The 25,550-nt window shown below is 43.5% G+C and overlaps 1 protein-coding gene across 1 annotated transcript in view; it reads right to left on the reverse strand.

The window, feature by feature from the left end:
- acoxl (acyl-CoA oxidase-like) overlaps nucleotides 1-25,334 on the reverse strand; it is a 34,183-nt gene extending 8,849 nt beyond the window's left edge. Inside the window, exons 1-18 of the mRNA XM_083695355.1 lie at nucleotides 25,206-25,334; nucleotides 24,822-24,918; nucleotides 24,541-24,627; nucleotides 23,983-24,069; nucleotides 23,445-23,543; nucleotides 22,708-22,822; nucleotides 22,414-22,500; nucleotides 21,943-22,015; nucleotides 21,694-21,826; nucleotides 19,587-19,621; nucleotides 16,971-17,087; nucleotides 16,537-16,690; nucleotides 15,446-15,535; nucleotides 13,020-13,129; nucleotides 10,995-11,106; nucleotides 9,578-9,665; nucleotides 4,633-4,703; nucleotides 400-501 (exon numbers count right to left, since the gene is read on the reverse strand). Coding sequence (XP_083551481.1) covers nucleotides 400-501; nucleotides 4,633-4,703; nucleotides 9,578-9,665; nucleotides 10,995-11,106; nucleotides 13,020-13,129; nucleotides 15,446-15,535; nucleotides 16,537-16,690; nucleotides 16,971-17,087; nucleotides 19,587-19,621; nucleotides 21,694-21,826; nucleotides 21,943-22,015; nucleotides 22,414-22,500; nucleotides 22,708-22,822; nucleotides 23,445-23,543; nucleotides 23,983-24,069; nucleotides 24,541-24,627; nucleotides 24,822-24,918; nucleotides 25,206-25,324 — 1,776 coding nt within the window. The 5' untranslated portion in view covers nucleotides 25,325-25,334. The remainder of the gene's footprint in view (nucleotides 1-399; nucleotides 502-4,632; nucleotides 4,704-9,577; nucleotides 9,666-10,994; nucleotides 11,107-13,019; nucleotides 13,130-15,445; nucleotides 15,536-16,536; nucleotides 16,691-16,970; nucleotides 17,088-19,586; nucleotides 19,622-21,693; nucleotides 21,827-21,942; nucleotides 22,016-22,413; nucleotides 22,501-22,707; nucleotides 22,823-23,444; nucleotides 23,544-23,982; nucleotides 24,070-24,540; nucleotides 24,628-24,821; nucleotides 24,919-25,205) is intronic.
- Nucleotides 25,335-25,550: the final 216 nt, after the last annotated feature.

Consider the following 25,550-nt stretch of genomic DNA (forward strand, 5'->3'; position numbering starts at 1 on the left):
TCTCTCCTTTAGTAGGATAGAGTTAATACTGTAGTCCTCCAGCCCATAGCTGTATGCATATGCATATGTTGCCCATAGCAACACTTATTTCTAATGCTGCACATTACACACTATTTCCTCTGCTTTTGATGCGCATGCATAGAGAAGAAGTAAGAGAGATGGTTCTACAGTAACAGTCTTTGTGTAGATGCAAAACACTATGAGGAGTGTGGAGAGAGATTGAGTTAAACTAAAATAACCCTCGTGAGAACTTAGCCACCTTCACAGACTGTCTGGACATACTCTACAGTAAGTCTAACACTGCTTAGTTCATTTGTGTGTGTGTGGGGGGGGTTTGTGTGTGTGTGGGTTTGTGTGAGTGTGAGTGTGTGTGTGTGTGTGTCTGTGCGCGCGTGTTACCTGGCTGCGTATCTGTCTGCTTGTGCTGGGGGTCAGGTAGTGGTGTTCAAGGTACCAGGCTCTCTCCTGGTACACCAGGCTGGTACCGTGGAGGAGGCAGAACTGCAGGGAATGAAAGACAAACACACAATACACAGCAAAGTTAAAGCTAAATTTCAAACTGAAACTTCGACTCAACGTCATATTGACCGTCATGCAAACGCAACAACAAAAGCAAGTGGATGAGATAAACCTGGTCACACAGCGAAGGTGTTGATCAGTCATCAGACAACATCTATTTAAATGGACATGGGTAATATCATTCAAACCTGCAGCCACCACCGCAATGCCCCAAACAAACACATTTGTTATCGGAAAAAAGCATCCGGTTATTGTTTTGGAAAAACATGTATGTGACCGTTAGTGTCAGGTCTAACATTGTATGTATTTATTCTGAGGAACATGAAGTGGAATGGAAAAACAGAGACCGGTGGTCTAATATATCTGTCTGCAGAGGTGAGGATGATCACAGCTAACCAACCGTCACAGGACATCAAAGAGATGAGGAGTGGAAAATAGAAAGAGAGAGAGAGAAACAGAAAGAGTGAGAGGCCCCTCACAGAGAGAGACATACCCCGGAGAGAGAGAGAGAGAGAGAGAGAGAGAGAGAGAGAGAGAGAGAGAGAGAGAGAGAGAGAGAGGCCCCTCAGCTCAGCTCACCTCAGACCCCTTCACTTTTTCCACATTTTGTTGTGTTATAGACTCAATTTAAAATGGATTAAATTAGAAGAATTTTTCCATCAATCCACACACAATACCTGAGAATGACAAAGTGAAAACAAGTTTTTTGAAATTGCAGTAAATTTATTAAAATTGAAATACAGAAATATTTCCTTTGCTATAACACTCGTAAAATTAGCTAAAATGCAAAAATGAGATAGATTATTATGAATATGAGAGAGATTATTTTCCATTAAGGGATTATTTTTGGCCACTTGGATATAGACCAATTTTGTAGAGTGATTGAGATGATGTTCTATTGACTGTGCTTTTTCCTCCCACCATTCAACTTTCTAGATGTTTGTCTCCCCAGGCCTCAGGGTCGCATTCCTGCGCAGTTTTGTTCCTCTCCATTTGCTTAGTTTGTAATGACAACCTGATCCACACAGTGTGTAATTGATTCTTATGCAAATCAGAGACCCTATGAAAACAAAGATATTAATTCCAAAATTACATGAACTATTATCCTTGCATTAAGATGGACTCAAATCAACTTATTGAGTGATTTGTTGATGACATTTTTGCATTTTAGCTAATTTTAAGAGTGTCATAGCAAAGGGTCTGAATACTTATTCACATGAGGTATTTCTGTATTTCAATTTTAATACATTTACTGAAATTTCTAAAAACCTGTTTTTGATTTGTCATTCTGTGGGTATTGTGTGTGGATTGATGGCAAATTCTTTTAATTTAATCCATTTTAAATAACACAGCAAAGTGTAGAAAAAGTGATGGGGTCTGAATACTTAATCCGAAGGCACTGTACCTGGGCCAGCACAGTATGGTTTGGGTCGGCCCTGTAGTGGGTAAAGCCCCCTTGAGAAGGGAAGCCTGTGGTGTGAAAGCGGTCAAACTGAACATGACCACACTGTTCATAAACTATGGATCATAAAGAGTAATTTGCATGGTTCTGGCGGCTTGATATCCTGGGTGAATTGAGTGCTGATTTTTGTGTGTGTGTGTATGTGTGTGCATGCATGTGTGGGCATGCATCCGTGTGTGTATGTGTGTGTGTGTGTGTGTGTGTGTGTGTGTGTGTGTGCGTGTGTGTATTTGTGTGTCTGTGTGTGTGTGTATGACCCATCCTCGTTAACAAGGATGAGGTGTATGTTTATGTTTGTGTCAGCTTTGGTTAAACATGAGGTCTGGCCCATGTTGACATTGCTCGCTGACTGGCACACGGAAGCCCTAGGTTTCTCTGTGTTCCCTCTTCCTCTTATGCAAAACCTCCCTGGGTAAAAAGGCTGAACAAAAACGTATCACGGTCAGGTTATTAAGTTTCTTATCAGAGAGTGTTTCTCCCCTAATGCTCTTTGAAGGCTGCGTCTCATTACTAGCCAATAGGAGCATCAGGGGGCCATCAGAGATGATCTAGCATTTGATCGGATGTCAAACCTTGATAGCAACCTTGGAACAAATCTGATTTGAAACTGACTACTGTCAAACAACAACTGGACTAACTATGGACACTGCATATGAAAACTATGTGCCCTACATTAAAATGAATTTAGCCTTGCAAAAGGATTTAGACAACGCATTGGCTTGTAAACATTGTCTCAGTCTCAGCTACGGACTAATGTGTGCCACACATTCCCTCTCTGAGATGATGTGCCATGTCCTAACATTAAGACCATGTCTATCTGCTCATCCACTGACTCTGAATTAAAGGGTCACGGTGATAAAAACAGCAGGAGCCGTGATGTGGTGGTAATCATACGATTTGTCAAGCAGACGCAGGCATTTGTGGCATTAGCAGAAACAGCGTCGGGCATGAGAGAGAGAGAGAGAGAGAGAGAGAGAGAGAGAGAGGGGGAGAGAGAGAGAGAGAGAGAGAGAGAGAGAGGGGGGGAGAGAGAGAGAGAGATGCAGCAGCAGAAAAAATGGTCAAGCTCTGTTGTGCTAATATTTGAGAATATTCACATTCTAGAAGACTCTAGAGTTCCCTCAGACCTGTTTGAGAATAATGCTTAATTATTACCCAATAACTTAATAAGACGTTTTTAATATGTTTCGAACACATTTTACAGAATGGCATTAGATTAACCTTAAAAAAACATGATATTTAAAGAGCAGAATATAAGAAGAAAAACAAATACACAATGTACCATAGGTGTTTCCCCCTAAAATGGAGCTTGAGACCCTTATCCTACTTACCATATTACCCCTCACAGAGAGAGAGTTGCAGGGGAGAGACCCGGGTAGTACCCACAACAAGAGGCTTATCTGCCTATGCAGAACTACAGACAGTCTGACAAGAGCAGAGCATCACAATCAAGCACAGACAGGATGCAACGATATACTGTAGCTGGTAGTACGATTCTAGTGCACCTGTCACTTTATTCCTATACGCTATGGCATATATTGCTATGAATGTCTGTAGGTAACAAACTACATAATGTAAACAAAACACTCAAGACACTCGTCATTTTTGGAGACAGATGACATCGTTATGATTGCTAGCAAAAGAGTCATTGATTGATTCTAAATTGATGGTAAATTTCAGTAAATTACTCATTAGCAACCGCTCAAATTTACTTTTGCTAACAATCATAACGATGACATCTGTTTCCAGTTATTTTTACATTGTCCAGCTTTTGATGTATAGACTTTCATAGGTTTTGATTGTTGGAAGGATACATCTTGTTACAGTAACAATGGAAACCTATGAAAGTCGGTACATCACAAACTGTTAATGTTATTTTCATTAGGGTTTACCCACCTATTCAATCCATGGTGTTCAGGGTTTATCCATGTGTTTTCTTATTTACCACTACATCCCTGGTGAAGACCCCCCCTAGATGCTGATGCTTCCTGATCTTGGGTCATTTTTACACTGTTCCCTTTAATGGTCTAAGGTTAGGATTTGGGCAGGGTAATCTGATCCTAGATCTGTGCCAAGGGGCACCTGTAACCCAGAGTAAAGGTGATGCTGGGGAGGCTGGTGGAGGTAGAAATCGGAGGACATGGTCATTGTAATGCATGCAATGGTATTGATACCATTCCTCATTCCATTCCATGTATTACAATGAGCCCATCCTCCGATTTCTACCTCCACCAGCCTCCCCAGCCATGGTGCCTTACTGACTACTAACCTCCCTGGTGTACAGTACACCCACCATTGATTGATAATTTTGACTGTTTTCTTACCTCTGTTTTTCTTAAAAGGTCTGTTGACAGACCATTAGTCAAGCCAGAACATAGGAAATAGATCACTTCAGGACTTTTGCATACTCAAATTCTCGCTTCATAAACAGAAACATGAGATAGACATGACTACTGGGTTACAAATTCATTTGAGGGATTATTACATTGTTACCTTACCAGTAAGCACTGTAACTCACGGGACACGTTTAAAAACTACAACTGTTTCTGAGAACTTTCCATAGGAACCGTCTGATGACTCAAAAGCAGAGTTGCTGGTTTCCTATTGAACAGTAAGACAGCTGAGGAGTGGAAAACTAGTTTCACACATACCTTCGTTAGCAAGGCGTGGTCTTCTGCCACTGGGCACTCTTGAACAGCAAGAGCAAACTGCTCCAGGGTGACTATGGAAACAGAAAAACCCCACGGGTATTAAACAAAGTGTTATTATCAAATAAGGCCCCTCACTGTGGTGTCAACCTCAAGGCAGACCCTTTGAACAACATATAATGAAAACATTATGTATAGAAATGTAATGAATTACAAAACAGGATTTTCCATATTTAAATAATTGTATAAATATTGTGTTCATTGATAATTCAAGTTCCAATTGATAAATACTTGAATACTCATGAATTAACCACAAATACAAGTAAATAGTTACTAATAATTCTGTCATTGATTTACTAACAATAAACATATTAAAAGAAGGTGGTTTGACTTCATTTTGTGTTACATTACATGGCATGCAGTCCTGAATTAAGATTAATTTTAAGACTAATTAATTTAATTAACACTGGACATCAACTGTCTATAATTAATGAGACATCCTGAACAACAAAGACACTAAGTACACACAGAGAAACAAACATCAGTAGGTTTCTGTGGGGAGACCAACAACTCATATATAGACTCACAATATTATAGCTGTTCATAATGAAACTACATACAGTACATGCCATTGAGATATAAGTTACAGTACTTAGAGGAACTACTGTTGAAAAAAAACAACCAAAAAAACATATTGTAAGTGGACATCTAAGACGAAACCTGTCAAACTACAACAAAGCAATAGACATTATACAGATTGCAGGAAGATTTCAACAGCACATTATTCTATTGCAACAAAAGCATTTCAGACTGAGGTTGGCTCAGAGTCTGCCACCCCTAGACCTCTCTTATCTCTCCAACATCACAGACCTGTGTGTTGTTTAGTACCTCAGGGCTGGTTAAGAGTGTGTGTGTGTGTGTGTGTGTGTGTGTGTGTGTGGTGTGTGTGTGTGTGTGTGTGTGTGTGTGTGTGTGTGTGTGTGTGTGGTGTGTGTCTGTGTGTGTGTGTGTGGGAGGAAAGTGAGAGAATGGAAAGGTTATGGTCTTCTAAGAGAGAGGGGAGCCTTTACATACTGTAGCTCATCTGGTTAAAACACACAAACATACAACCTTGCATGTGCATATACAGTAGCACACACACACACACACACACGTTATACTTTCATAGGAATACAACACAGAACATATTCTTGGGGGACATTTTCACCACATTTCCTTGATTAGAACAATCATTGGCCGAGAGGTATTCAACGGCATGCTTTGTTCCCTGATAAAGTAACAGCTATGACATGTTGTTCCTGTTCAACATACTGTAAGAACCCTGTTTAAGGCCTATTAGCATCTCCACCAAGGGAATTAGCTGGTGTTGGTGTTGCTAGCGTGGCCGGTATGTAAGCGTAAGGTTGTGAGTTCAAAACTTGCTTATAGGGCAAACTACTCTACAATACATTATGGTAATATTACTGTGCAAACACAGTATGAAGCAGTATGTAATCTTTTAATTACAAAGATTTGTTTATCACGTTGCTTTAGCAACACCAGTAGTTTTGAGAACTATATTTCTAAGTACAGGGCAGAAACCATCACAATCCACCACACAATAAGTACTGAAGGCATTTTTCATGTTTTCTGTTCCAATTCTCTGCCTCGCGTCAGGCCCAACAACATCACCCAGCTGTGATAAAGCACAGCCTCTCAGAGTGCTCTACGTTGAGGAGAAATAGAAAAGTACAAACATAGAACCACATTACTACAGCATCTGAGTGGGCTGGAAACTAACAAAGATCCGTCAGCTGACTGCTGTTGTTCTTCTGCAGATGTGCCTCAGAGGTGGGGTGGAAGAGAGCAGATGAGAAACTTACCAGAGAGGAGGGGGAAATATCTGAAAAAAACTTTTTCTAATTATTGGGAAATATATGAAAAACACTTCTTCTAATTATTGGGAAATATATGAAAAACACTTCTTCTAATTCTTTTTTTTTTTTTTTTTCCTTTTTTTTTTTTTTTTGGTTAAGGGTTTAGGCTGGGATCTAGAGAGCTTTAAAACACATTACCTCACATGAACTGTGCGCTGAATGTGGTGTATGCTACAGGGCATACAATTAACTTTTTGGTCTAACAGCCAAGGCGTCTGGTGGATGAGAGAATTCACCTGCCACTCAGATTTTTTACCAGTCCAATTTTTTCAAGTTTCACGCCTATTCTGGTGTCAAAATACTGCTCAACTTTTCCTCCTGCATGTTCAGGGTTGTTTGAAAGTCAGAAGTAGCGTGAGTGAGATGTGCAGCAGTCACAGTCAGCTGGAGGAGGCAGGAGCAGGAGTGTTCAACGGTGACCATAATTGCGGATTGCACAGATTTACCCACCAATCCTAAAATCTATCAGCATTTGGCGTTAATTTTTTGCCATGGCTATAGTAAGCAGCACTGTACAGTATAGGACGAACTGTACATTAATATGAATCCTACATGGAGTGCAGGGGAGGCTGGTGGAGGGGGAAATTGGAGGACGGGCTTATTGTAATGCATGAAATGGAATGAGGAATGATATCAAACACACATCCTCATTCCATTCCACACATTACAATGAGCCCGTCCTCCGATTTCTGCCTCCACCAGCCTCCCCCAACAGAGTGTTTTCCCCCCATTTGATGAATCCTACATGAATCAATGGTCCCTAATGTTGGTCTTGGAGAGCTACTACTGTCGGTGTGCAGGCTTTTGTTCCCACTGAGCACCAACACACCTGATTCAACTCATCTGTGTTCCAGTGTTCGTGCTGGGTTGCACCCCCTCTACTGTAGCTCTGCTAGACCAGGGTTGGGGAGCCCTGCCAGTGGTTCTCTCTGTATCTGTGCTAAGACCACCTCTCTGTATCTGTGCTAAGACCACCTCTCTGTATCTGTGCTAAGACCACCTCTCTGTATCTGTGCTAAGACCACCTCTCTGTATGTGTGCTAAGACCACCTCTCTGTATCTGTGCTAAGACCACCTCTCTGTATCTGTGCTAAGACCACCTCTCTGTATCTGTGCTAAGACCACCTCTCTGTATGTGTGCTAAGACCACCTCTCTGTATCTGTGCTAAGACCACCTCTCTGTATCTGTGCTAAGACCACCTCTCTGTATGTGTGCTAAGACCACCTCTCTGTATCTGTGCTAAGACCACCTCTCTGTATCTGTGCTAAGACCACCTCTCTGTATGTGTGCTAAGACCACCTCTCTGTATCTGTGCTAAGACCACCTCTCTGTATCTGTGCTAAGACCACCTCTCTGTATGTGTGCTAAGACCACCTCTCTGTATGTGTGCTGGGGCCAGACTGTCACGTCCACCACTTCCACCTAGCCTGTGCCAGTCTCCCACTCCCCTGTCTGTCTCTGTCTGTGTGTGTGTGTGTGTGTGTGTGTGTGTGTTTGTGTGTGTGTGTGTCTCCAGGCTCCAGCTATCCTGTTCACGTCATCATCTCCACCTGCCCCATCTACACACCTGCAGTTCATCAACTCATCATCTTGCTGTATTTAAATCCCAGCTTCCCATCCACTCATCGCCAGATTGTTTGTTGTCTTTTCATGTTAGTCTCGCTCTCGGCCGTTTTGCAGCGTTTAGTTCTCTGTAGATGATCTTTGTCTTAAGTATTTGTCTAACCTCGCTCTCTCTGTGCTACAGGACCACTTCCCGGTTTCTGCCTACCTGCCTACCTGCCTGCCAGCCTGCCTACCTTTCTTGCCTGTCCTGTCTGCCTGCCCTGCCTAGATTCAAGATTCAAGATTCTTTATTTGTCACGTGCATACAAGTATGCAAATGCAAAAGTGACAGTGCCACAGAGGAGTGCAACAATAAATTTAAAATAAATAGAATATAAACAGCAGTATAAACAGCAATGTAAGCAATGTACACAATGGAATGACTATATACAATTGCAAATGCATTGACAGGTTGTCAGTACAGTTAATTACAGTGAGAGATCTGCAATGGGTCTGCAATGGGTAATTATGTGTGTGCGTTATGATGTCAATGAGTGTGTGAGTGACTTGAGGGGGGCACTGGTGGGGTCATCGTTGATGATCCTGATGGCATGGGGGAAGAAACTCAGTCTTACTCTCTCTGTTCTTGCTGCATGACAGCGAAGGCGTTTGCCTGACCGCAGCAGCTGGAACAGTCCATTATTTGGGTGGTGAGGGTCCTTCATTATCCTGCAGGCTCTGGTCCTACACCTCCTGGTGTACAGGACATGGAGGGGGGGGGGGGGGGGGGGTTGGAGCTCCCATGGTCTTTTCTGCCAGGCATACCACCCTCTGCAGAGCTCGCCTGTCCTGGGCCGTGCTGTTACCAAACCAGACGGTGATGTTACCAGCCAGGATGCTCTCCACAGCTCCAGAGTAGAAGGACTGAAGGCTTTAAATTTCCTCAGCTGCCTGAGATGGAACAGGCGTTGCCTTGCCTTTCGCACCAGTGTGCTGATGTGGGTAGTCCAGGTCAGGTCTTCTGTGATGTGGACTCCCAGGTATTTAAAACTGCTCACCCTGTCCACAGCAGTCCCACCGATGTCCAGCGGCATGTAGGTCCTTGGTTGTTGTGCTCTCCTGAAGTCCACAATCAGCTCCTTTGTCTTGGAGACATTCAGGATGAGGCTATTCTCCGGACACCAGAGTGACAGGTCCGTCACCTCGTCCAGGTAGGCGTTCTCATTGTTGTCTGAGATCAGCCCCACCACGACTGTGTCGTCCGCAAACTTAATGATGGAGTTGTCGCTGGACCTAGCCACACAGTCGTGGGTGTACAGGGAGTAGACCTGCCTGCCCTGCTTGCCATTCCACCCTGCTACTCCATTCCCCCCTACTCCCTCATTAAAACCCGATTATTTTATATATGTGTCCTGACTCTGTGTCCTGCACTTGGGTTCTTTAGCTCTGACCGTAGCACAGACTGGTCATGTGATGAAGTACCCACCTCTGTGTATGTGTGCGAGGGCCAGACTGGTCATGTGATGAAGACAGGAGTTCCAGGCATCAAAGAACTCCTCTTTATCCTTCTCTAACTGCAGGACACAATGGAGAGAGGGCAACTTTGTCAATAAATTCTTCATCCAAAGCAATAATTATGTCATCAAACCATATACGGTATCATATCAACATACAACAAGATGAGACCTAGAACCAGTGTTCTTCGGCTGTTCCTGTGGGAAAACCCTTTTGGGTTCTATGTAGAACCCTTTTGAGCTCCATATAGAACCATTACCTCAGAAGATTCTAAATGAAACCCAGAAGGGTTCTACATCACTGTCTTAAGACAGATAGCATGACTCTGTCCACACTGATCTGTCTCATAACTCGCACGCAATTATGGGAAGTATAAAAAGTAGCCTGGCTAAAATATGTGCTGTCAAAACATTATCATAGTTACAATGGGACTGACAGACTTTTCAGCCTCAAACCAGTCATGAGTACTCAACGAAACAATAAATCCATAAATGATTTTCAAGTTTCATTCCAGCGAATTTCTTGAATCACATGATTGTATGACTAGCAAAGCAATACTTATTTATTTTATGTGCATAGTTACTTGCACAGAGCACTATGCCAAATGACAATTTCACATGTTCAGTGCACTGCATATTGATATCAGTGATTTGCTGTTCAATCTAAATTGTTGTGACAGTTTGATCATTCACAAAATTATTGACAAAAGTTAGCTAGAAGGACTGTCTCTAAAATTCATGCATTCAAGCTAGCCATGTTAACTGGTGAAATTAATTATTTGTAAATAATCTTACTGTGTGACTTCTTATGCATAATACCTCACTTGTTCAGTAACACCCTTTTAGTTAGCAACTGTGCTAATTAACTGGAGACCAACAAGCTAACATTACTTTGCTAAATTCAGCCATTTCAGTATGCACATCAGTAACGGCAAACGTCAATAAACAAGTTTATTAATTCATAAAAAAGTATATATGAGAATGTGAGGTATGTATTCAGAATGTGAGGCTGACGCACATCTTAATGCTATATCTGTGCTGTATCGGAGGAATATGTGCCGATACAGATATTTCTGCAAAAGTTCAATATTGGCTGATAATATAGGTTGTAATGCCATTGAAAGCAATGGGCGGTGGATTGACTTTCTTATGTGATGGCACTATATTTCCGTGAACGTGGAAAAATCAAGAATTGTTCCATGATTGAAAGACAGGTAGTTCAGGCAAAGCAGTGTTGTGCTAGAATGACGACACCTGACGTATGACAATGGGTTCTACACGGAACCCATAATGGTTCTTCAAAGGGTTCTCCCACAGGGACAGCCGAAGAACCCTTTTTGGGACCCTTTTTTCTAAGAGTGTAGAAGCATGTCCGGCGGTCTGACTGACCTTGGCGTGGAGTCTAGCCGCCAGGCTGCGCTGGAGAACCCTCTCCCTGTAACACACAGCCTTCAGCAGGAACCTCAGGTCCCCCACCGCGTCCACGTTGAAGCCTAAGAAGCTACCAGACAAGAAGATGTCATGGTACAGGTCAATGTTAGCATTGCTGAATCAGTGCAGGCACGCGCGCGCACACACACACACACACACACACACACACACACACACACACACACACACACACACACACACACACACACACGCACACACACGCACACACACACACACACACACACACACACACACGCACACACGCACACACACACGCACAATCTGGGTCAAGAAAACAGTGTCAAGAGAACACAAGGTCATTATACACAGTCCACATGCTCGTTTGTGAGAAAGAAGACATGATCACTCCTTCTTGTGTTAACCAGTTATACTGTATGAGAATAAATGTGGATGAAGGAGGTTATTGAGCGGCTGTGTTTATTTCTGGGTATTTCTGTGGTAGAATGACACACCATCATAAATCGGTTAGAACAGACTATTAAACACAGCCTGGACACTGAGGGGCTGATTCACTAGAGATTGGCGGGTGTTATACGATAGGACAGTGTGTCTACAACTTTGTAAGGCTGTTTAGTACAGTGTGTCTAAAACTTTGTGAGGCTGTTTTAGTACAGTGTGTCTAAAACCGTCTCCACCAGCAAAATATAGCTGTTGCTAATATACTAATCAAGATGTGGAAACCACAATGAAACATGAATAATGTTTGTGAGTCGGCCGGTCGCCAAGACCGCAATGCGGAAAAGCATGCCCCCCCTTGCATAAAACTATTCCATAACAGGTCCAAACAGAACATGGTTAGTAATGGCAGCCCTGGATGCTGATTTGGGAGTCTCTATGCCCTGAGGGAAACACTGGTGCGATTGGTCCGGCTTCCTGACCCTCCAGTGAGAGTGCACGTGATCGGCCCAGTCCGACCTGCTGACCCTCCGGTGAGAGTGCACGTGATCGGCCCAGTCCGACCTGCTGACCCTCCGGTGAGAGTGCACGTGATCGGCCCAGTCCGACCTGCTGACCCTCCGGTGAGAGTGCACGTGATCGGCCCAGTCCGACCTGCTGACCCTCCGGTGAGAGTGCACGTGATCGGCCCAGTCCGACCTGCTGACCCTCCGGTGAGAGTGCACGTGATCGGCCCAGTCCGACCTGCTGACCCTCCGGTGAGAGTGCACGTGATCGGCCCAGTCCGACCTGCTGACCCTCCGGTGAGAGTGCACGTGATCGGCCCAGTCCGACCTGCTGACCCTCCGGTGAGAGTGCACGTGATCGGCCCAGTCCGACCTGCTGACCCTCCGGTGAGAGTGCACGTGATCGGCCCAGTCCGACCTGCTGACCCTCCGGTGAGAGTGCACGTGATCGGCCCAGTCCGACCTGCTGACCCTCCGGTGAGAGTGCACGTGATCGGCCCAGTCCGACCTGCTGACCCTCCTGTGAGAGTGCACGTGATCGGCCCAGTCCGACCTGCTGACCCTCCGGTGAGAGTGCACGTGATCGGCCCAGTCCGACCTGCTGACCCTCCGGTGAGAGTGCACGTGATCGGCCCAGTCCGACCTGCTGACCCTCCGGTGAGAGTGCACGTGATCGGCCCAGTCCGACCTGCTGACCCTCCGGTGAGAGTGCACGTGATCGGCCCAGTCCGACCTGCTGACCCTCCGGTGAGAGTGCACGTGATCGGCCCAGTCCGACCTGCTGACCCTCCGGTGAGAGTGCACGTGATCGGCCCAGTCCGACCTGCTGACCCTCCGGTGAGAGTGCACGTGATCGGCCCAGTCCGACCTGCTGACCCTCCGGTGAGAGTGCACGTGATCGGCCCAGTCCGACCTGCTGACCCTCCTGTGAGAGTGCACGTGATCGGCCCAGTCCGACCTGCTGACCCTCCGGTGAGAGTGCACGTGATCGGCCCAGTCCGACCTGCTGACCCTCCGGTGAGAGTGCACGTGATCGACCCAGCTCAGCCTGCGTACTGACCTGGTTCTAAGGCTGTCGGACATGGAGCTGCTCCAGGTCTTGATGACTCCTCCCACCACACTAGTGCCCAGGGCCTTGGTGTACTGGGCCAGCAACTCCCGCACCACCACCTGGGACAGACGGCAAGAGGGTCACAGGGGTAAATGTGTGATGAACAGGGTCAGGGGGTTCATTCCATTTCAATTCAGATGAAATTGCCATTAATTTTCAATTCATGGATTTTACATTTTGTTTATTGGAACCATCAAACTGAATGAACACAGCTCCAACTCTAATAAGCATCTATCAATATGGATTATACATTTGTTTTGACACACACATACACACAGTATTATCAGTGACATTAAGACTGTAGGGGAAGTCTGAATTGACCTGAAACCCTCCATTTCAATTCACACAGTTTTATACTATTCATACTATAGCCAGTATGGAATCTTGGGAGTTGTAGGAATTTACTCAAATGGCAATTTGGAACATCAAGACTGATCAGGGCATTCAAAGAGATATCTTGACTCAGAGATTGTTTTAAAATGTGATTTTTTGTGAATGTGTCTACTGTCAACTTTCAAAAGCACTCAAGTGCATTAATGTCAGAGTTATGACTTCACTCACTTATGAGTTCCCGAGAACCAAACAACATACTGTGCGATAATTAACGTCTATTTGGGTCAACTGTGATTGGTTTGTGTCAGTTTGGGTCAACTGCGATTGGTTTGTGTCAACTGTGATTGATTTGTGTCAGTTTGGGTCAACTGTGATTGGTCACAGTCAAGTTTGGGTCAACTGTGATTGGTCACAGTCAAGTTTGGGTCAACTGTGATTGGTCACAGTCAGTTTGGGTCATCTGTAATTTCATGCTGTCAGTATAGGTCATCTGTGATTGGTTTGTGTCAGTTTGTGTCATCTGTAATTGGATGCTGTCAGTCGCGGTCATCTGTGGTCTCCACTTTTAAGGTCAGCACTTAACTGAATCTGTCTGGTACTGTCCTGTACTCATCTTCTCCTCTACTCCTCTCCTTGTGACACTAGTCCAGAAAGTTCAGTCAATTTCTACACTACCACACGCCCTATTTTAACCTCGGTCTTACCCCACTCTATCTTGTTGACAACTTCAACAAATAAATCAACAAAAAAAACCCATCTGTGATTGGTTCATGTCAGTTTGGGTCATCTGTGATTGGTTCATGTCAGTTTGGGTAATGGCGTACATACAGTGAGCCAGGGTGATGGGTAAATAGTGACTTCTGTATACTAAGCATCAATATCTAGGCAGAACATTCTGATTATATAGCAATGTATTACATATAACACAAAATCACTATTGTAAATACAGTATACAGTAATCATGTTTCACCACTGTAAAATAACTCTTTGAACTAAGTCACCTGTGTACACACTCTAATGTAATACCGTAAAACATTGTTTCATTCATTTCACAATTTCAAAATCGACTTTATAGTTTGTGAACTTTTCTCAGGGTTGCAATCCATGTTTGTATTTGATGAGATAATCAGATTTGTGTGTAATCCCCAGAGTCTCCTGCGGCATTACTGAACAGAGTGTGAATACTGACCTTGTTCCTATCCTATCAAAATCTAAATAAGGCCACTGTGTGTGTGTGTGTGTGTGTGTGTGTGTGTGTGTGTGTGTGTGTGCGTGTGTGTGTGTGTGTGCGTGTGTGCGTGTGTGCGTGTGTATACTGTATATAAGAGTTTGTGTGTGTGTGCATGCGTGCATGCGTAATACGCTTATCACTCTTGCCCTCAGGCCACATTGCTACACGGCTCCACTATCCACTTCATCTGCGCACAAGAAGAAATCCCCCTTAGTCCAATTAGTTGTTGGTTATCTAATCACCAGTTCCATGTGCAAAACAAGTTTATCCCAAATCTAATTGTGTGGAAACAGATAGAAATTACCCCTAAACTCCAGGGACAATCCCGTTATCAAATTTCTGATTCCCCTCTCTAGAAATTGAATCTCTGTTTAGTTTTCCACCAAAGTATTGAGGTTCACTTTAGTCTCACAGTATATGTAGGACAAAAGGAGCATCTGTGAAGTCTGTTTTTCTTCAAGCTTCTTCTGTAGTCTGTCTGTCAGTCTGCCTGTCTCTGTCTTCTTCTGTAGTCTGTCTGTCAGTCTGCCTGTCAGTCTGTCTGTCAGTCTGCCTGTCTCTGTCTTGTGTGCCTTTCTTATGTCTGTGGTTCTGTAGATGCCTTCAGATCAACAGGGCAAACATATTTGACAGTGTAAACATAATAAAGAACAAAACTGAATTTGCAAAATAAAAGGTAACTATCCTTCCCTCGCAAAGTCAAATACTGTATTGAAAAGAGGACAGCGTTAGGGTGGTAGACCAGGTGGTACACCTCAGTGACTGAATGTACCTTCAGTTGATTCGTTCGTCAAGCCATTGGTTGTCTTACCTGTAGCATGACCATATTGTCCCCTTCGAAGGTGACAAAGACGTCAGAGTCACACTTCAGAGCTGGGATGCGGTTCTCCATCATGAAACCCTGACGGAGACAGACAACACAACAACACTCAATATCCACATTAGCATACCACTTAGATTGCATGGCCAATACATGGCTTCAGTCTACTCTATGTAGCATGCTAGCTAGTGTGGATATTGGAACATGACCTCTGAGAGAGAGATCAGGGGAGGCTGGTGGAGGTAGAAATCGCAGGACATCATTCCTCATTCTATTACATGTGTTACAATAGGCCTGTCCTCTGATTTCCTCCTCCACCAGCCCCCCCTGATACAGATTTACCAAGACAATTGGTTTATACTGTACAGTAAAGGGATTCACATGCAAAGTCTTCACTATTTACGTTCACAACACCATGGGAATTCATACAGTCTATAATAGAGCTTACAATCTTTGCATAGGCCTATGTTCCAAAATGCTAAGGATCAGCATTTCAACGTTAAACCTTGTTACATTTGAGAGGTGAAACTCAAAATTCTCACAGTTGATAATTTCAGATCCACTTTTTGGAAAGCAGCGAAATTGTCATTTCAAAGCATTTAAATGTCAGAGCATCACACTAACACGTGCAGCAGTGTGTGTGTGTGTGTGTGTGTGTGTGTGTGTGTGTGTGTGTGTGTGTGTGTGTGTGTGTGTGTGTGTGTGTGTGTGTGTGCGTGCGTGCGTGTGTAGGATGAGATGTATAGGGAATGTGTTAGTACTCTCGCTAGAGAGTTGTGGTTTCACAGAGACACCCTGCTACATCACCTCAACCATGTTTTGTACGTCTGATCACACACACAGACAGCTGGTACAGTACAGTACAAAATCATAGGGACAGATACTCGTATGTGATACTATGGGACAGATACATCAGTAGTATGTGATACTATGGGACAGATACATCAGTAGTGTTATCACACACACTCGCAGGCACGCATGCACCAAAATACACACACACACACACACACACACACGCGCGCGCACACACACACACGCGCACACACACACACGCACACACACGCACACACACGCACACACACCATGCCCCCGGTGCATTCACGGCACTCCTGCAGACAGTCCAGATTTTCCCAGGTGGAGTAGGCCTTAAGTCCAGCCACCAGAGCCTGCAGAGAACGACTCTTCTGTAGGTCCTCTCCCATACACAGAGCATCGTCCATCATACGTGCTGCAAACCTGAACACACACACAGACACACACACAGGTACCGAGACACAGAGACACCAAGACACAAACAGATAGACAGGTACACACACAAACGCACACTTCATTTTCCTTCAAATTAAACCACAGCACAGAGAAAATCATAATAGAATGTTGACTGGACATGGCCTGATATAGACACAGTGCTGCCATCTAGTGGAGTCAGTCAGGGCTCTCTTTTCATAATAATAACACACATGTCTAATAGCAAGTATACGCATGTTTCTAAGAGGTGCTCCTCCCTGTGTGTTACCTGGTAGTGAAGGTGAGAGCCAAGGCTGCAGCAAGGTGAGGCATCAGTCTCAAGTACTGGGTCTGGTGTTCAATGATCTTCACCTCATCCTGGTCCTTAGGCCCAAACTGACGACGACTGGAGGGAGAGAGGGGAGGAGAGGAGGGGGGAAAGGGAAGAGAGGAGAGAGAGGGGAGGGAGATAAGGGAAAGGGATAAACAGGTTGTAAGGGGGGAGAATGGAAAAGAGTATGCTGTATGAATGGTGTGTACATGTGTACAGTGTGTGTGTGTGTGTGTGTGTGTGTGTGTGTGTGTGTGTGTGTGTGTGTGTGTGCGTGTGTGCTGTTGTGGTGGAAGACCAGTTTGTGTGTGTGTGCTGAGATGTGGTGCACCTGCTGCTCTGAAGGCACTACAAAGTTTCTTTGTAAGTGGAACTAAACCAGCACAGGTGTCTTTGCGGGGGAGAGTGTCGGGGAACGGAGTGGGGGATGTTGGTGTCATATGTTGGTGTTACCCACTCTATGATCTTACAGAGTGTGAGGAGGATGAGGTGGTTTAGAGATTGAAGTGGAAATATAAATGCATATTCAATACAATACACACACACACACACACACACACACATACACACACACACACACGCGCATACACACGTGTTCTTGTCTCGGGGAGAAGAGGGAGAGCACACATATGTTTATACACACACACACTGAGGAGGAAATCCTAAAACACAAAATCGCCGCAACACACCTGTAGACTCAACTCTCTGCACATACAGCTAACAATGGTTACATACTACTACTACAACTTAAAGTCTAAACACAGCCAACACACAGATTGCATGGGTGGCTGCAACAGGTAAAAATAACGACAACAGGTAAAACTGTGACATATGGCCATACAGCCCAAATTCCATACAAATGGACACTACTCACATCCCACTGATGATGGGATAGGGGCATTGTGTGCCGTCTTGTTGTCTGTGTGTGACGTCATGTTGGTTGTCTGTGTGTGTGTGTGTGCGTGTGTGTGTGTGTGTGTGGCCATGGTAACACAGTCACACAACAACACAACAGGAAGTGTGTCCTCCATGTGCTGGGGCGCACCCCTTTCTTTCTCTCTCTCCCTTTATTTCTCTCGCTAGGATGTTCAATAAAAAAAAATATATATTTTGACCAACTATTGTGTAGATAATCCAAATTCCATGCCTCTTTCATAATCCGTTCAAAAGTTATTGCAGTGTTTACCCTTGAAGTATGGCAAAAATGACTGACTAAATGAATGAGGCCAGAGAAAAAACCCTGTGCTAGGCTACTAATGTGACTTGCATTAAGCTACCTGACAGGCTCACTTTCTCATTGAATTTCCTTCTTTAATCCGCAGGACATAAAACAATACAGGTCAAATAAAACAGATATCGATTTTGAGACATGACATGTAGTATTTTCATAATCTAGCGTACGTTTTTCATATTTACGTGAAATTATTGTTATTTTTCGTAGATTTCTCACAAAAACAAGCGTATCTTTGTGAAATGTCAACAGAGCACTGAGAGCATAACCCAAGCCTTTTATTTTCAACGCCTTTTACATTTAATTCAGCTAGTGTCATCCTTATTTAGCTTTTTGTGACCCACAGAAACAACTTTGAAGACTACCACCACAAGTCCTCTTTCTACGTTTCTACGAGACAGCGGCACCATTCTGTCAACAGTGCTTATTATCAGATGTATTAGGTTACAAAATACAACCTTTTGGATAAAATGCTAATGACATGTTAGAGAAATACCCACTGAACATTCACAACATGAAGGATCATATTGTTTAGGTAAAATGTATTTTGTAACATTTATGAAGTGAAATGTTATCACCAAAGCACATTCTCTCGCACCGCTATCTTCTCTGTCTGCCTCTCCCTCTCTTTTTGTCTCTCTGTCTGTGTGTGAGTGTGTGTGTGTGTGTGTGTGTGTGTGTGTGTGTGTGTGTGTGTGTGTGTGTGTGAGTGGGTGTGTGTGTGTGTGTGGGTGTGAAAAGGGTGATTCTGGGGATGCCAACCACAGAGAAACCCCTTCCCCGCTACCCCCTCCCTCCCCACCCTTGCTGCTGTCCCCGCAGTGGAAACTTCTGCAGAACAGGAAACACACACACACACACACACACACACACACACACACACACACACACACACACACACACACACACACACACACACACATAAGGATGAACAGGAACCCAAAAACAATAGATACTGAGAGAATAACAACATGAGACCTCTGTGGAACTAACAGAAGACTATTCTCAAGAGGTGAAGAACACAGGCTTCATACAGACAGACAGACAGACAGACAGACAGACAGACAGACAGACAATCAGACAGACAGACAGACAGACAGACAGACAGACAGACAGACAGACAGACAGACAATCAGACAGACAGACAGACACTTCAACATATGAATATTAATAAGTGCAGTTTCTTATTTCTGAGGAGGTCTATAATATATAATGTTACAGATGATGTTCAGAGGGTTTTGACACAGATGTAGAAACTGAATGGTGTTGGATTGGTTCCACAGAAAAAATAAAATGTAAAAATTAAAAAATCTGCATACTTCATGTAGGGAGCTGTACTGTACCTGTGGCTGTAACGCACTGCGATGATGAGGCCCAACTGTAGTAAGGAAACACACACACACACACACACACACACACACACACACACACACACACACACACACACACACACACACACACACACATTCTGTTACTACAAGGCTGTACATATTCCATCTATTGGACATAAAGAACCCCTACTGTACAGTGCAGGTGTTGTCTGATTAGAAAAAGAATATCAACTATTGTCTTATAATTAGGCTGTATGCAAAGTGCTGACAAACATGAAATAGTCAACGTGTGTGTACTGGGACAGATACCGGCACAGATATAGACTGCAAAATGTCACACCTCCATTGTCAGAAGAAAATCAATTCAACCTGACTGTGTGAGGGAGGTATGGTAGCGGTGTTGTGCTGAGGTCCACAACACGTCCTATGGATATTGTCTGAAAGTCTGGCTGGTTTCGGACATTTATAAATTATACATCATTCCAAGATAACTACCTGGTTCAGTCAGGACACTTAAGTTGTTGATGTAAATGTATTTAGTTTAATGAATGTACAATAGATTTGGCGTTAACGGATGGTTCCACTCTGATATAGCTCCCACAAACGTCTAACCCCCCCGCTTGAATAAACAATAATAAACAAATAAATAAAAGCGAGGAGAACCATGAAATTTAACCCCTTGAAGGTAGGTAACAACAGCTACCCTGCAGGTGGAAGCTGGGGTGGTGGTGGGAAAGTCGAACGAACAGGCAGCGTGAACGACTGCTCAAGCTATAGTGACCTAACATGACCTGGCTCTTCTAGCCTGTCCCATGAACATGTGACATGATCAGCAAGTGAGAACAGCTGTGTGTATGTGTGTGTGTGTGTGTGTGTGTGTGTGTGTGTGTGTGTATGTGTATGTGTGTGTGTGTGTGTGTGTGTGTGTGCCCGTCCCTGACGCCAGCTGTGTCCTCCTTGCTGTGCCTTACTGAACCTGCATAATACTTCAATTGTGAATAACTCTGCCATGCTACACAACATTTCTCTCCATCTAGCACTAAAGGACCACTGTTTACACTTCATTCGTTATCTACAGTTCGGTAGACTGTGAACATTAGATACTGAAATGGTTCACGAGGGACAATTTTAAGTTAAAAGGGAAACACCATTGTGTATCCAGATTGAATAACAGGGAACAAAAAGGCCAGTGGCAGGGATGTGCCGTGGCTGTTGCTGGTGTTGAGGTCAATGTAGCTGTTACTATCGTTGTGGTAACTATCAAGATGATCATGTTGACTGGTGGGTTTTTTGTTGTTGTTGCTGTTTTGTTTGGCTTGTTGATATTGTTTTTCTCTTTGTTTTTTGTTTTTTTTTACGCTATTCTTGTTTTGTTTTCAGTTTATTGCTCTTTTCTATTGTTGTTATGTTATTCACTACTGAATTCATCTCCTAACATGGCATAACATCAGCTTTTTAGGCTAATGACCATAAAGAAGATGCACCTCCCATGACACAGCCTCAGGCTTTTAGGACTGGATTGGATGCCTTGGGGGTGCAAACATGGTTCTATATGGAATAGTTGGAGTATTACGCACTTAGTGGCTGGAAAGTGATGATGACGCAAGAGGGATATTAAAGATATTAACTCCAAAATTACATGAACTATTATCCTTGCATTTAGATGGTTTCAATTCAACTTATTGAGTGATTTGTTGATGATATTTTTGCATTTTAGCTAATTTTAAGAGTGTCATAGCAAAGGTCTGAATACTTATGTACATGAGATATTTCTATATTTCAATTTTAATACTTTTACTGAAATTTCTAAAAAACTGTTTTTACTTTGTCATTCTGGGGTATTGTGTGTGGATTGATGGCAAATTCTATAAATTGAATCCATATTAAATTAAGTCTATAACACAACAAAATGTGGAAAAAGTGAAGGGGTCTGAACACTTTCCGAAGGCACTGTATATATACACGCAGAGATTTAAGTTAAAGCCAGACTGCCCCCTAGCTGTCACTAACCATCACAGTAAGTTGGGAAACCTGGTTGAAAACTCCAGTTGACTTGGCTTAAACCTTGGTCACAAAATAAGTATATAATTATAATTGTATGAATGTAACAATGTGTTACCTTCATAGCAGCCATGGCCTGGACAGTGAGACCCAGTCTGGTGGGGGTGAGGGCGGCCAACATAGCGTTGAAACGTCTGCTCTTGTTGTGGATGGGAGAGGAGTACAGGCCATCTGCTGATACACAACCAAACCTACACACACACAAACACACACACACACACACACACACGAAAACTATTGTCTCAAACAGGTTGCAAACATCAGCAAACGTTCACCAAGATTAATGCAACTATCACAGCCCACTCACTTGCTGAGCAGGTTCTCCCTGGGTATCCTGACATAGTCAAATATCAAGATGCCGTTGTCAACCCCATGTAATCCTGAGAGAGGAGAAACACGGCCAACATGAGTGTTAACCTGCTACATGTACAGTAGGTGTTAGTAAAAAAAAAAAAAGATATCTTTTAAGAATGACAATATACTGTATTATTGGTTAATGTGTGACACATGCGCGTGTTTCACACCGTATTCATGTTCAAGCACACAGCTGGACAGAGAGTTCTATTGCATGGAGAGAACCACTATAGTGTAGTACAGGGGAGGCTGGTGGATGTAGAAATTCATGATACCATTTCTCATTCCATTATCTGCATTACAGTGAGCCTGTCCTCTGATTTCTACCTGCACCAGGCTCAACTGGTGGACTTCTACAGTTCCATAATGTAGTACTTAAAGCATGGAGTAGAAACAGGCCCTGGTGGACTAATGTAGAAGCTACCTTCTTTATGCTTCATGTCGATGGCCGTCACTCCGGGGTTCATGACTCCATGTCTGTCCCTGATGGGGACAATGAAACAGTGAGGACCTGTGGGGATGAACACAACAATTATATAATGTATTATATGTTTTGTACGTATACAGTATGTATCGTTGTTGTTGTTGTTGTTGTTGTTGTTGTTGTTGTTAATAAATGAAGTTGATTGAATTGAACACCTGGTTACTAAATACACTGGGGCACTGACAGAAACTGAACAGAGAAACGACAATAGACAAACAGTCTGTAGATTCCCACCTTCACACTGTCCGTTGATGATGAGCTGAGCAAACACAGAGGCATAGTTCCCCTTCATGGAGTTACCGATGTACATCTTTTGGGCGTCGACACAGGGGGTGTGGATGATAAACTCCTGATGGAGGGAGAGAGAGAGAGAGAAGGGATGAGAGGGGTTACCATCGATTGTGTGTGTAAATAAGAACATTGGACGGTTCTGTAATTCATTGACCAGACAGTGTTCATTCTGTTATCTTTGTTCCCCTAATGCCAAAATAAGAAAGGATCTAGCTTACTGTGTTGCTCCCTACTCAAACTGACAATGTTGTCAATGGAGGCTGGTTTGATACAATTTCTCATTCAATTCCATGAATTAGAGCCTGTCCTCGGTTTTCTACCTCCACCAGCCTCCCCTGCTGGGAGTACAGGTTGCTGCTGTGTTAAATAAATGTCCACCAACATACAGTACCCAGCCTGGTGGTCACCTTGAAGATGTCACTTGGCTTGTGAGCAGACCTGGGTTTAAATAGTGTTGAATACATTAACATTTAATCAAATACAGTCCTTGTAGCATTTGCTTGAGCCTTCCTGAAGTACTAAATGGGGAGGATTGGCACTTTAGGAACTTCCAGCCAGGCAAGCTCAATCAAGCACAGCTAAACTACCTGAAATGAACCCAGGTCTGCTTGTGAGTGTGTCATACATATGAAGAGACATTGTGTGATATACAGCACACATACACATGTGAAGAGTCTGACCTGTGTTGAGGGCTCGTAGCGAGCCTCTGTGAGGATTCCTCTGACGTTACTACCATGACTTCTCTCTGTCATGGCAAACATCCCTGTAAATTCCAGCTCCTGACAGCCACACCCCAGGATGAAAGAGAAACACATTAGGTTGGAGGTATGGCCAGAGGAGTATAACATTCAACCATCTAGAGAACATTTAATTACATGTACATCCTGTGTCTTGTTGCATGTACCACTCATTCCACATCAAATATTTCCTCACAGTAAATCATGAATAAAGTTATTTGTATAAGCTTAATTTCAATTTCCTATGTCCTGGGACTGTATGCACTTAAAAATGGTAATAGCATAATAATTACCTAGTAATTACAATTCATGATTTTTAATCAAATGTTACCACATAGTATCTTAGTAAACAGTAACAACCTTTGCTTTACCAGCTAAATGACAACACAATGACTATGACCTATCTACCACAAATGGGTTGGTTAGTGGACTGATCCTACCTAACACGACAGGGTTGGTTAGTAGACTGACTCCTACCTACCGTAACAGGGAGATACCACTGCAACTTCTGCTCAGGGTTCCCCAGGTTGGTGACTGCACCCCCAAACAGGCCACACACCACCCCCAACTGTGAAGGGGAGAGGAGAGAGGGACACCATGATGCACTGTCCTGTACACACTGCTAGAGCACACACAGTCTAACCATACTTAACACACACCACCCCCAACTGTGTATGTGACTTAACTGAACTGCACACAGAGAATCTACAATACAGCAAGAGAGCTTAATTAAACTATTACACAACTATGCATGGTGTTGGTGTAAGAGAGAGGAGAGGAAAACCACGGAAACGAGATGCACTTGACTGTACACACAGCTAGAACACTACCTATAACATCCACTAATGCAAATATCCTAATGAAATCCTATCCTGTTTGGTTACTATGGAAATCATTGTTTTCTTTGCTTTATACTGTTGACACCCTCGTCAACAACAAGGAAAGCAGTTATAGAACAGTGTGTGTGTGTGTGTGTGTGTGTGTGTGTGTGTGTGTGTGTGTGTGTGTGTGTTGTACACCTGGGCACAATAAACCATACCTTTACTCCCGTGGCCATGTCTGCAGAGCATATCAGTTCTGTAATACCCAAGCTCTTGGTTATGAACCCTTTCTGTTTCTCCTTCACCTAAAAACACAAAAACATTTAGGTTACTGTACAGTTTTGACATTTGACATTTGAGTGAGGGCCTTGTGTGTGTAAGCATTTCCCTATATGCAAATGACTACATTAGTGAGGACACCACAGATACTGCCATTGATAGATAGAAGATAATAGACATCACAGATAAGGTAATAATGTGCTACAAAATAATGCTCCACCTGATCTTTGAGGTGAGGTCGCATTAGCGTCATCGTCATGACATAGTGGAGTCTCTCCACCGTCAGATCTCGATTCTGGTCCAACGTCAGATCATAACTGTGGAATGAAGTTATGTTAGTTAGGGTTACGTCATTTGAAGGGCAAGGGAGATAATTATGAGGCATTCGGAGAGGTTCGGATAGGTGGCTTGGGCGGCTCAACAGGCATTTGCGAGCGCCCAACACATGGCACGTTTGCGACGATGTGTACAGCTACTGTAGCTGACTTTCTGTTAAATAACAATAGGGACTTAACACGTAACGCTTTGATAATACATGTCGTTATAAACATGTAATATAGGAAAGTTACATGATCGGAGTTAGACTGCTGTAAGAGACACCAACCTGCTCATGTGAAATAATTCGCATTGAGATATTTCTTCACGTATGCTATCTTTCGTTTCCCAAAAGTCTCCATCGAGATATCTTGCAAGACTACTTGGAGGCAGTCTTTTTTCAGTCATGAATGTAGGCCTATCATACGTCCTTGCTTGCTGTAAAACATCCATTGCAAAAAAGCGGTGCACTACGATTGATGGATTTTTCACTCTCACGCATACCCAACTTCCGTGTGTGGATGATGTCACTCACAGATGTGCAACTATCATTGTGCAAATAGATACATTGTAGTGTAAAGGCTATATTTGATTCTCTTTCGTCAGAAAGAATGATCGCAGAGGTTAATGTGTG

This window comes from Argentina silus (assembly GCF_951799395.1).
Source record: "Argentina silus genome assembly, chromosome: X".
Taxonomy (NCBI): Eukaryota; Metazoa; Chordata; class Actinopteri; order Argentiniformes; family Argentinidae; genus Argentina; species Argentina silus.